Source organism: Callionymus lyra, chromosome 16, assembly GCF_982586985.1.
Source record: "Callionymus lyra chromosome 16, fCalLyr1.hap1.1, whole genome shotgun sequence".
NCBI classification, from domain to species: Eukaryota; Metazoa; Chordata; class Actinopteri; order Syngnathiformes; family Callionymidae; genus Callionymus; species Callionymus lyra.
In genome coordinates, this window is record NC_141833.1 from 25,653,303 (window position 1) to 25,667,066 (window position 13,764).

General features: G+C 29.5%; 1 protein-coding gene across 1 annotated transcript in view; it reads left to right on the forward strand.

Annotated features, from left to right (window-relative positions):
* obscnb (obscurin, cytoskeletal calmodulin and titin-interacting RhoGEF b) overlaps positions 1 to 13,752 on the forward strand; it is a 73,835-nt gene extending 60,083 nt beyond the window's left edge. Inside the window, exon 87 of the mRNA XM_087811833.1 lies at positions 12,079 to 13,752. Within this exon, the coding sequence (XP_087667959.1) occupies positions 12,079 to 12,913 (835 nt within the window). The 3' untranslated portion in view covers positions 12,914 to 13,752. The remainder of the gene's footprint in view (positions 1 to 12,078) is intronic.
* The last annotated feature ends 12 nt before the right edge of the window (positions 13,753 to 13,764 follow it).

Below are 13,764 nucleotides of genomic sequence, written 5' to 3' on the forward strand. Positions count from 1 at the left end.
TGTTACGTAGTATTAATGTTGAAAACATCATAATAGTAACTTTAGTTTGTAACGTAGTATTAATGTTGAAAACATAATAGTAACTTTAGTTTGTCACGTAGTATTAATGTTGAAAAAATCATGTGAGTAACTTTGGTTTGTTACGTAGTATTAATGTTGAAAACATCATAATAGTAACTTTGGTTTGTTACGTAGTATTAATTTTGAAAACATCATAATAGTAACTTCAGTTTGTTACGTAGTATTAATGTTGAAAACATCATAATAGTAACTTTAGTTTGTAACGTAGTATTAATGTTGAAAACATCATGTGAGTAACTTCAGTTTGTAACGTAGTATTAATGTTGAAAACATAATAGTAACTTTAGTTTGTTACGTAGTATTAATGTTGAAAAGATCATGTGAGTAACTTTGGTTTGTTACGTAGTATTAATTTTGAAAACATCATAATAGTAACTTTAGTTTGTTACGTAGTATTAATGTTGAAAACATCATAATAGTAACTTTAGTTTGTTACGTAGTATTAATGCTGAAAACATCATAATAGTAACTTCAGTTTGTAACGTAGTATTAATGTTGAAAACATCATAATAATAACTTTGGTTTGTAACGTAGTATTAATGTTGAAAACATCATGTGAGTAACTTTGGTTTGTTACGTAGTATTAATGTTGAAAACATCATAATAGTAACTTTGGTTTGTTACGTAGTATTAATTTTGAAAACATCGTAATAGTAACTTTAGTTTGTAACGTAGTATTAATGTTGAAAACATCATGTGAGTAACTTTGGTTTGTTACGTAGTATTAATGTTGAAAACATCATAATAGTAACTTTGGTTTGTTACGTAGTATTAATTTTGAAAACATCATAATAGTAACTTCAGTTTGTTACGTAGTATTAATGTTGAAAACATCATAATAGTAACTTTAGTTTGTAACGTAGTATTAATGTTGAAAACATCATAATAGTAACTTCAGTTTGTTACGTAGTATTAATGTTGAAAACATCATAATAGTAACTTCAGTTTGTAACGTAGTATTAATGTTGAAAACATAATAGTAACTTTAGTTTGTAACGTAGTATTAATGTTGAAAACATCATAATAGTAACTTCAGTTTGTAACGTAGTATTAATGTTGAAAACATAATAGTAACTTTAGTTTGTTACGTAGTATTAATGTTGAAAAGATCATGTGAGTAACTTTGGTTTGTTACGTAGTATTAATTTTGAAAACATCATAATAGTAACTTTAGTTTGTTACGTAGTATTAATGTTGAAAACATCATAATAGTAACTTTAGTTTGTTACGTAGTATTAATGCTGAAAACATCATAATAGTAACTTCAGTTTGTAACGTAGTATTAATGTTGAAAACATCATAATAATAACTTTGGTTTGTAACGTAGTATTAATGTTGAAAACATCATGTGAGTAACTTTGGTTTGTTACGTAGTATTAATGTTGAAAACATCATAATAGTAACTTTTGTTTGTTACGTAGTATTAATTTTGAAAACATCATAATAGTAACTTCAGTTTGTTACGTAGTATTAAAGTTGAAAACATCATAATAGTAACTTTAGTTTGTAACGTAGTATTAATGTTGAAAACATCATGTGAGTAACTTTGGTTTGTTACGTAGTATTAATTTTGAAAACATGAAAGTAACTTCAGTTTGTAACGTAGTATTATTGTTGAAAACATCATAATAGTAACTTCAGTTTGTAACGTAGTATTAATGTTGAAAACATAATAGTAACTTTAGTTTGTAACGTAGTATTAATGTTGAAAACATCATAATAGTAACTTCAGTTTGTAACGTAGTATTAATGTTGAAAACATAATAGTAACTTTAGTTTGTTACGTAGTATTAATGTTGAAAAGATCATGTGAGTAACTTTGGTTTGTTACGTAGTATTAATTTTGAAAACATCATAATAGTAACTTTAGTTTGTAACGTAGTATTAATGTTGAAAACATCATGTGAGTAACTTTGGTTTGTTACGTAGTATTAATGTTGAAAACATCATAATAGTAACTTTGGTTTGTTACGTAGTATTAATTTTGAAAACATCATAATAGTAACTTTAGTTTGTAACGTAGTATTAATGTTGAAAACATCATGTGAGTAACTTTGGTTTGTTACGTAGTATTAATGTTGAAAACATCATAATAGTAACTTTGGTTTGTTACGTAGTATTAATTTTGAAAACATCATAATAGTAACTTCAGTTTGTTACGTAGTATTAATGTTGAAAACATCATAATAGTAACTTTAGTTTGTAACGTAGTATTAATGTTGAAAACATCATGTGAGTAACTTTGGTTTGTTACGTAGTATTATTGTTGAAAACATCATAATAGTAACTTCAGTTTGTAACGTAGTATTAATGTTGAAAACATAATAGTAACTTTAGTTTGTAACGTAGTATTAATGTTGAAAACATCATAATAGTAACTTCAGTTTGTAACGTAGTATTAATGTTGAAAACATAATAGTAACTTTAGTTTGTAACGTAGTATTAATGTTGAAAACATAATAGTAACTTTAGTTTGTAACGTAGTATTAATGTTGAAAACATCATAATAGTAACTTCAGTTTGTAACGTAGTATTAATGTTGAAAACATAATAGTAACTTTAGTTTGTTACGTAGTATTAATGTTGAAAAGATCATGTGAGTAACTTTGGTTTGTTACGTAGTATTAATTTTGAAAACATCATAATAGTAACTTTAGTTTGTAACGTAGTATTAATGTTGAAAACATCATGTGAGTAACTTTGGTTTGTTACGTAGTATTAATGTTGAAAACATCATAATAGTAACTTTGGTTTGTTACGTAGTATTAATTTTGAAAACATCATAATAGTAACTTTAGTTTGTAACGTAGTATTAATGTTGAAAACATCATGTGAGTAACTTTGGTTTGTTACGTAGTATTAATGTTGAAAACATCATAATAGTAACTTTGGTTTGTTACGTAGTATTAATTTTGAAAACATCATAATAGTAACTTTAGTTTGTAACGTAGTATTAATGTTGAAAACATCATGTGAGTAACTTTGGTTTGTTACGTAGTATTAATGTTGAAAACATCATAATAGTAACTTTGGTTTGTTACGTAGTATTAATTTTGAAAACATCATAATAGTAACTTTAGTTTGTAACGTAGTATTAATGTTGAAAACATCATGTGAGTAACTTTGGTTTGTTACGTAGTATTAATGTTGAAAACATCATAATAGTAACTTTGGTTTGTAACGTAGTATTAATGTTGAAAACATAATAGTAACTTTAGTTTGTAACGTAGTATTAATGTTGAAAACATCATAATAGTAACTTCAGTTTGTAACGTAGTATTAATGTTGAAAACATAATAGTAACTTCAGTTTGTAACGTAGTATTATTGTTGAAAACATCATAATAGTAACTTCAGTTTGTAACGTAGTATTAATGTTGAAAACATCATAATAGTAACTTCAGTTTGTAACGTAGTATTAATGTTGAAAACATAATAGTAACTTCAGTTTGTAACGTAGTATTATTGTTGAAAACATCATAATAGTAACTTTAGTTTGTAACGTAGTATTAATGTTGAAAACATCATAATAGTAACTTCAGTTTGTAACGTAGTATTAATGTTGAAAACATAATAGTAACTTTAGTTTGTTACGTAGTATTAATGTTGAAAAGATCATGTGAGTAACTTTGGTTTGTTACGTAGTATTAATTTTGAAAACATCATAATAGTAACTTTAGTTTGTAACGTAGTATTAATGTTGAAAACATCATGTGAGTAACTTTGGTTTGTTACGTAGTATTAATGTTGAAAACATCATAATAGTAACTTTGGTTTGTTACGTAGTATTAATTTTGAAAACATCATAATAGTAACTTTAGTTTGTAACGTAGTATTAATGTTGAAAACATCATGTGAGTAACTTTGGTTTGTTACGTAGTATTAATGTTGAAAACATCATAATAGTAACTTTGGTTTGTTACGTAGTATTAATTTTGAAAACATCATAATAGTAACTTCAGTTTGTTACGTAGTATTAATGTTGAAAACATCATAATAGTAACTTTAGTTTGTAACGTAGTATTAATGTTGAAAACATCATGTGAGTAACTTTGGTTTGTTACGTAGTATTATTGTTGAAAACATCATAATAGTAACTTCAGTTTGTAACGTAGTATTAATGTTGAAAACATAATAGTAACTTTAGTTTGTAACGTAGTATTAATGTTGAAAACATCATAATAGTAACTTCAGTTTGTAACGTAGTATTAATGTCGAAAACATAATAGTAACTTTAGTTTGTAACGTAGTATTAATGTTGAAAACATCATAATAGTAACTTTAGTTTGTTACGTAGTATTAATGTTGAAAACATCATAATAGTAACTTTGGTTTGTAACGTAGTATTAATGTTGAAAACATCATGTGAGTAACTTTAGTTTGTTACGTAGTATTAATGTTGAAAACATCATAATAGTAACTTTGGTTTGTTACGTAGTATTAATTTTGAAAACATCATAATAGTAACTTCAGTTTGTTACGTAGTATTAATGTTGAAAACATCATAATAGTAACTTTAGTTTGTAATGTAGTATTAATGTTGAAAACATCATGTGAGTAACTTTGGTTTGTTACGTAGTATTAATTTTGAAAACATAAAAGTAACTTCAGTTTGTAACGTAGTATTATTGTTGAAAACATCATAATAGTAATTTCAGTTTGTAACGTAGTATTAATGTTGAAAACATAATAGTAACTTTAGTGTGTAACGTAGTATTAATGTTGAAAACATCATAATAGTAACTTCAGTTTGTAACGTAGTATTAATGTTGAAAACATAATAGTAACTTTAGTTTGTTACGTAGTATTAATGTTGAAAAGATCATGTGAGTAACTTTGGTTTGTTACGTAGTATTAATTTTGAAAACATCATAATAGTAACTTTAGTTTGTTACGTAGTATTAATGTTGAAAACATCATAGTAGTAACTTTGGTTTGTAACGTAGTATTAATGTTGAAAACGTCATAATAGTAACTTTGGTTTGTAACGTAGTATTAATTTTGAAAACATCATGTGAGTAACTTTGGTTTTTTACGTAGTATTAATGTTGAAAACATCATAATAGTAACTTTGGTTTGTTACGTAGTATTAATTTTGAAAACATCATAATAGTAACTTCAGTTTGTTACGTAGTATTAATGTTGAAAACATCATAATAGTAACTTTAGTTTGTAACGTAGTATTAATGTTGAAAACATCATGTGAGTAACTTTGGTTTGTTACGTAGTATTATTGTTGAAAACATCATAATAGTAACTTCAGTTTGTAACGTAGTATTAATGTTGAAAACATAATAGTAACTTTAGTTTGTAACGTAGTATTAATGTTGAAAACATCATAATAGTAACTTCAGTTTGTAATGTAGTATTAATGTTGAAAACATAATAGTAACTTTAGTTTGTAACGTAGTATTAATGTTGAAAACATCATAAAAGTAACTTTGGTTTGTTACGTAGTATTAATGTTGAAAACATCATAAAAGTAACTTTGGTTTGTTACGTAGTATTAATGTTAAAAACTTCATAAAAGTAACTTTGGTTTGTTACGTAGTATTAATGTTGAAAACATAATAGTAACTTTAGTTTGTAACGTAGTATTAATGTTGAAAACATCATAATAGTAACTTTGGTTTGTTACGGAGTATTAATGTTGAAAACATCCTAATAGTAACTTTGATTTTTAACGTAGTATTAATGTTGAAAACATAATAGTAACTTTGGTTTGTTACGTAGTATTAATTTTGAAAACATCATAATAGTAACTTCAGTTTGTTACGTAGTATTAATGTTGAAAACATCATAATAGTAACTTTAGTTTGTAACGTAGTATTAATGTTGAAAACATCATGTGAGTAACTTTGGTTTGTTACGTAGTATTAATTTTGAAAACATAAAAGTAACTTCAGTTTGTAACGTAGTATTATTGTTGAAAACATCATAATAGTAATTTCAGTTTGTAACGTAGTATTAATGTTGAAAACATAATAGTAACTTTAGTGTGTAACGTAGTATTAATGTTGAAAACATCATAATAGTAACTTCAGTTTGTAACGTAGTATTAATGTTGAAAACATAATAGTAACTTTAGTTTGTTACGTAGTATTAATGTTGAAAACATCATAATAGTAACTTTAGTTTGTTACGTAGTATTAATGTTGAAAACATCATTATAGTAACTTTAGTTTGTTACGTAGTATTAATGTTGAAAACATCATAGTAGTAACTTTGGTTTGTAACGTAGTATTAATGTTGAAAACGTCATAATAGTAACTTTGGTTTGTAACGTAGTATTAATTTTGAAAACATCATGTGAGTAACTTTGGTTTTTTACGTAGTATTAATGTTGAAAACATCATAATAGTAACTTTGGTTTGTTACGTAGTATTAATTTTGAAAACATCATAATAGTAACTTCAGTTTGTTACGTAGTATTAATGTTGAAAACATCATAATAGTAACTTTAGTTTGTAACGTAGTATTAATGTTGAAAACATCATGTGAGTAACTTTGGTTTGTTACGTAGTATTATTGTTGAAAACATCATAATAGTAACTTCAGTTTGTAACGTAGTATTAATGTTGAAAACATAATAGTAACTTTAGTTTGTAACGTAGTATTAATGTTGAAAACATCATAATAGTAACTTCAGTTTGTAATGTAGTATTAATGTTGAAAACATAATAGTAACTTTAGTTTGTAACGTAGTATTAATGTTGAAAACATCATAAAAGTAACTTTGGTTTGTTACGTAGTATTAATGTTGAAAACATCATAAAAGTAACTTTGGTTTGTTACGTAGTATTAATGTTAAAAACTTCATAAAAGTAACTTTGGTTTGTTACGTAGTATTAATGTTGAAAACATAATAGTAACTTTAGTTTGTAACGTAGTATTAATGTTGAAAACATCATAATAGTAACTTTGGTTTGTTACGGAGTATTAATGTTGAAAACATCCTAATAGTAACTTTGATTTTTAACGTAGTATTAATGTTGAAAACATAATAGTAACTTTGGTTTGTTACGTAGTATTAATGTTGAAAACATCATAATAGTAACTTTAGTTTGTAACGTAGTATTAATGTTGAAAACATAATAGTAACTTTAGTTTGTCACGTAGTATTAATGTTGAAAACATCATGTGAGTAACTTTGGTTTGTTACGTAGTATTAATGTTGAAAACATCATAATAGTAACTTTGGTTTGTTACGTAGTATTAATTTTGAAAACATCATAATAGTAACTTCAGTTTGTTACGTAGTATTAATGTTGAAAACATCATAATAGTAACTTTAGTTTGTAACGTAGTATTAATGTTGAAAACATCATGTGAGTAACTTCAGTTTGTAACGTAGTATTAATGTTGAAAACATAATAGTAACTTTAGTTTGTTACGTAGTATTAATGTTGAAAAGATCATGTGAGTAACTTTGGTTTGTTACGTAGTATTAATGTTGAAAACATCATAATAGTAACTTTAGTTTGTTACGTAGTATTAATGTTGAAAACATCATTATAGTAACTTTAGTTTGTTACGTAGTATTAATGTTGAAAACATCATAATAGTAACTTTGGTTTGTAACGTAGTATTAATGTTGAAAACATCATGTGAGTAACTTTGGTTTGTTACGTAGTATTAATGTTGAAAACATCATAATAGTAACTTTGGTTTGTAACGTAGTATTAATGTTGAAAACATCATAATAGTAACTTTGGTTTGTAACGTAGTATTAATGTTGAAAACATCATAATAGTAACTTTGGTTTGTAACGTAGTATTAATGTTGAAAACATCATATAGTAACTTCAGTTTGTAACGTAGTATTAATGTTGAAAACATCATAATAGTAACTTTAGTTTGTTACGGAGTATTAATGTTGAAAACATCATAATAGTAACTTCAGTTTGTAACGTAGTATTAATGTTGAAAACATCATGTGAGTAACTTTGGTTTGTTACGTAGTATTAATTTTGAAAACATAAAAGTAACTTCAGTTTGTAACGTAGTATTATTGTTGAAAACATCATAATAGTAACTTCAGTTTGTAACGTAGTATTAATGTTGAAAACATAATAGTAACTTTAGTTTGTAACGTAGTATTAATGTTGAAAACATAATAGTAACTTTAGTTTGTAACGTAGTATTAATGTTGAAAACATCATAATAGTAACTTCAGTTTGTAACGTAGTATTAATGTTGAAAACATCATGTGAGTAACTTTGGTTTGTTACGTAGTATTAATTTTGAAAACATAAAAGTAACTTCAGTTTGTAACGTAGTATTATTGTTGAAAACATCATAATAGTAACTTCAGTTTGTAACGTAGTATTAATGTTGAAAACATAATAGTAACTTTAGTTTGTAACGAAGTATTAATGTTGAAAACATAATAGTAACTTTAGTTTGTAACGTAGTATTAATGTTGAAAACATCATAATAGTAACTTCAGTTTGTAACGTAGTATTATTGTTGAAAACATCATAATAGTAACTTCAGTTTGTAACGTAGTATTAATGTTGAAAACATAATAGTAACTTTAGTTTGTAACGTAGTATTAATGTTGAAAACATCATAATAGTAACTTCAGTTTGTAACGTAGTATTAATGTTGAAAACATAATAGTAACTTTAGTTTGTAACGTAGTATTAATGTTGAAAACATAATAGTAACTTTAGTTTGTAACGTAGTATTAATGTTGAAAACATCATAATAGTAACTTCAGTTTGTAACGTAGTATTAATGTTGAAAACATCATAATAGTAACTTCAGTTTGTAACGTAGTATTATTGTTGAAAACATCCTAATAGTAACTTCAGTTTGTAACGTAGTATTAATGTTGAAAACATAATAGTAACTTTAGTTTGTTACGTAGTATTAATGTTGAAAAGATCATGTGAGTAACTTTGGTTTGTTACGTAGTATTAATTTTGAAAACATCATAATAGTAACTTTAGTTTGTTACGTAGTATTAATGTTGAAAACATCATAATAGTAACTTTAGTTTGTTACGTAGTATTAATGTTGAAAACATCATAATAGTAACTTTGGTTTGTAACGTAGTATTAATGTTGAAAACATCATAATAGTAACTTTGGTTTGTAACGTAGTATTAATGTTGAAAACATCATGTGAGTAACTTTGGTTTGTTACGTAGTATTAATGTTGAAAACATCATAATAGTAACTTTGGTTTGTTACGTAGTATTAATTTTGAAAACATCATAATAGTAACTTCAGTTTGTTACGTAGTATTAATGTTGAAAACATCATAATAGTAACTTTAGTTTGTAACGTAGTATTAATGTTGAAAACATCATGTGAGTAACTTTGGTTTGTTACGTAGTATTAATGTTGAAAACATCATAATAGTAACTTCAGTTTGTAACGTAGTATTAATGTTGAAAACATAATAGTAACTTTAGTTTGTAACGTAGTATTAATGTTGAAAACATCATAATAGTAACTTCAGTTTGTAACGTAGTATTAATGTTGAAAACATAATAGTAACTTTAGTTTGTTACGTAGTATTAATGTTGAAAAGATCACAATAGTAACTTTAGTTTGTAACGTAGTATTAATGTTGAAAGCATCATAATAGTAACTTCAGTTTGTAACGTAGTATTAATGTTGAAAACATAATAGTAACTTTAGTTTGTTACATAGTATTAATGTTGAAAAGATCATAATAGTAACTTTAGTTTGTTACGTAGTATTAATGTTGAAAACATCATAATAGTAACTTTAGTTTGTTACGTAGTATTAATGTTGAAAACATCATGATAGTAACTTTGGTTTGTAACGTAGTATTAATGTTGAAAACATCATAATAGTAACTTTAGTTTGTTACGTAGTATTAATGTTGAAAACATCATGATAGTAACTTTGGTTTGTAACGTAGTATTAATGTTGAAAACATCATGATAGTAACTTTAGTTTGTTACGTAGTATTAATGTTGAAAACATCATGATAGTAACTTTGGTTTGTAACGTAGTATTAATGTTGAAAACATCATAATAGTAACTTTAGTTTGTAACGTAGTATTAATGTTGAAAACATCATAATAGTAACTTTGGTTTGTAACGTAGTATTAATGTTGAAAACATCATAATAGTAACTTTGGTTTGTAACGTAGTATTAATGTTGAAAACATCATGTGAGTAACTTTGGTTTGTTACGTAGTATTAATGTTGAAAACATCATAATAGTAACTTTGGTTTGTTACGTAGTATTAATTTTGAAAACATCATAATAGTAACTTCAGTTTGTTACGTAGTATTAATGTTGAAAACATCATAATAGTAACTTTAGTTTGTAACGTAGTATTAATGTTGAAAACATCATGTGAGTAACTTTGGTTTGTTACGTAGTATTAATGTTGAAAACATCATAATAGTAACTTCAGTTTGTAACGTAGTATTAATGTTGAAAACATAATAGTAACTTTAGTTTGTAACGTAGTATTAATGTTGAAAACATCATAATAGTAACTTCAGTTTGTAACGTAGTATTAATGTTGAAAAGATCACAATAGTAACTTTAGTTTGTAACGTAGTATTAATGTTGAAAACATCATAATAGTAACTTTAGTTTGTTACGTAGTATTAATGTTGAAAAGATCACAATAGTAACTTTAGTTTGTAACGTAGTATTAATGTTGAAAGCATCATAATAGTAACTTCAGTTTGTAACGTAGTATTAATGTTGAAAACATAATAGTAACTTTAGTTTGTTACATAGTATTAATGTTGAAAAGATCATAATAGTAACTTTAGTTTGTTACGTAGTATTAATGTTGAAAACATCATAATAGTAACTTTAGTTTGTTACGTAGTATTAATGTTGAAAACATCATGATAGTAACTTTGGTTTGTAACGTAGTATTAATGTTGAAAACATCATAATAGTAACTTTAGTTTGTTACGTAGTATTAATGTTGAAAACATCATGATAGTAACTTTGGTTTGTAACGTAGTATTAATGTTGAAAACATCATGATAGTAACTTTAGTTTGTTACGTAGTATTAATGTTGAAAACATCATGATAGTAACTTTGGTTTGTAACGTAGTATTAATGTTGAAAACATCATAATAGTAACTTTAGTTTGTAACGTAGTATTAATGTTGAAAACATCATGATAGTAACTTTGGTTTGTAACGTAGTATTAATGTTGAAAACATCATGATAGTAACTTTAGTTTGTTACGTAGTATTAATGTTGAAAACATCATGATAGTAACTTTGGTTTGTAACGTAGTATTAATGTTGAAAACATCATAATAGTAACTTTAGTTTGTAACGTAGTATTAATGTTGAAAACATCATAATAGTAACTTTGGTTTGTAACGTAGTATTAATGTTGAAAACATCATGATAGTAACTTTGGTTTGTAACGTAGTATTAATGTTGAAAACATCATAATAGTAACTTTAGTTTGTAACGTAGTATTAATGTTGAAAACATCATAATAGTAACTTTGGTTTGTAACGTAGTATTAATGTTGAAAACATCATAATAGTAACTTTGGTTTGTAACGTAGTATTAATGTAGAAAACATCATAATCTTAAAACAACCCATTTTTTATCTTTTTCTCATCAAATGTGTCAAACTTTCCTGCCCCAGACCTCGGCTCCTGTCAGGCTTGATGTCAGATCTGTCGTGTCAGTTAAAAAAACAGTGTCTTAGTAAGAACATGTTAGAATGAGATGATTTATGATTTCAATATAAGAAATTATTTTAATTAAATATATAATAATGACGTTCAAAGGGCTCCAGGTGGCGCCGTTACTCTCTGAAGCACCAACTCAATGACATGATCATTTCTGACCGACAGCGCCACCTAGTGACCTCTGAACCCAAGACACTGTGTCATGAACGTGTAGAAGAAGAAATATTGATTATTATCAATATCAGTTTTTTGAACACGTTTGATGATCCTGAGGGTTTGGTTGCCGTGGTGACGAGTGTTTGGTTGCCGTGGTGACGGTGCTTGTGTGTGCAGCGAGGAGGTCATCACCACCGTCGTCAAGAACCCTCGCATGAGGCGCCACCGCTCGCCCGCCCTGGTCGTCCCTGCAGCTCAAGAACCCTCCCGGGTCCGCCGGGTCCCGACCCCCAGGAAGACCATCCCCACCCTGTACGTGAGCCAGCCAGGGGGCGCCGCGGCCCCCGACACGCCCAGCTGGGTGGAGGTCGAGGAGGTCATCGAGTACAAGGTCAACAGGTCGCCCCGGCTGTCCAGGAGGAGGGGGGTGTCGCCCGCCGGCTCGGACCGCCCCGGGCCCAGGATGAGGAGGTCTCCGCCCGAGAACCCCAACACCAACAACTCCAACAACAAGCTGGTGGAGGAGTGTGGCGCCCCCTCTGGTGCCGCGCCGCCACTGCAGCTGTCCAGCGAGGACGAGCAGACGGTCGTGTTGGAGTCCGACCCAGACCAGGGTTCTGAGCAGCAGCGACCCGGAGCCGAAGCGGGTCGAGTCCTGACCCTGGAGGACCTGGAGGACTACGTTCCCGGGGACGGAGAGACTCACGGGACCGACCGCAGGCCGGACCACAAGCCCAGCGAGGTCTCGGTCCTGCAGAGGGAGGTGGGCGGCGCCGCCGTGGGTCAGCCGGTCCTGCTCAACGTGGGCCGACCCGTCCCCAGGCAGCGGGGGGGCTTCTTCAGCCGCGTCAGAGACCACCTGTCCGGCGGCGCCCCCTGCAGGACGGAGCGACACGTGCCCATCCACGTGCAGGTGCAGCCGTCGTACTGCAGCGAGGTGCAGCGAGAGGGGGGGCAGCGCAGCTTCAGAACCAGGGTCTCCACGCAGACCCGCGAGTACCAGGACCAGTAGAGTCCACGACTCCTGCTCACCTGGATCGACCACGAGACACTTGAACACCTTTGAATACACAACCATGGAGCGAACACACAACATTACACAACCATCTCTGAAGCTATCGTTGCTAACATTCACTTTCCTTTGACTAGCATTTAGCCGACGATACAACGAGCTAACGTGAACGAACACATAATTGATGAATCTACGAGTGTTGATAGTATCACAATGTGATAGTGTAGTAACAAGTATATATGTGTAGTATTGTCCAGTACTTAACTACTTTCATTTGTTTTCAAACCAAAATATGTCCAAACATCAGCTTTAAAAGCTGCTGGACTCACTGTATCCTCTCGTCCTCAGTCATCCTTCTTCCTTTAGCTGTGGAGAACGTAATGACTGCTGCCATCTAGAGGCAAGAAGTTTAATTGCAACACAAACTGCAAATATTTGCGGTGGAGATGATTTATCAACACTTTGTTCATTTGTTACCAGTTTAAGTCAAACTTTAACTAGCAGTTAAGCTAACGACGCTCCAGTGATTCGAGCTGCAGGAAAACGACTTAATAAACAGGTTTTATTGTCAAACTGTGGCGCCCTCTGGTGGCCACACCAAGTATAAACGTCTGATCGGTGCATCTGCCCATGACTTCCACCCACTGGTCTGAGCTGATAAACTAGATAACGACTAACACTCGACTGCTCTGCTCGGCGTCTCTCACCGACGCTGTTGCTCGTCATTTAGATTTGAATATTCACTCAAGGACACGAAGGTCAAACGTGTGACTGCATGAACGTTTGTGTTGACGACCTTCACCCTGCTGTGATGATGTCACCAGAAGATGTTCAATAAACGTCCATCACAC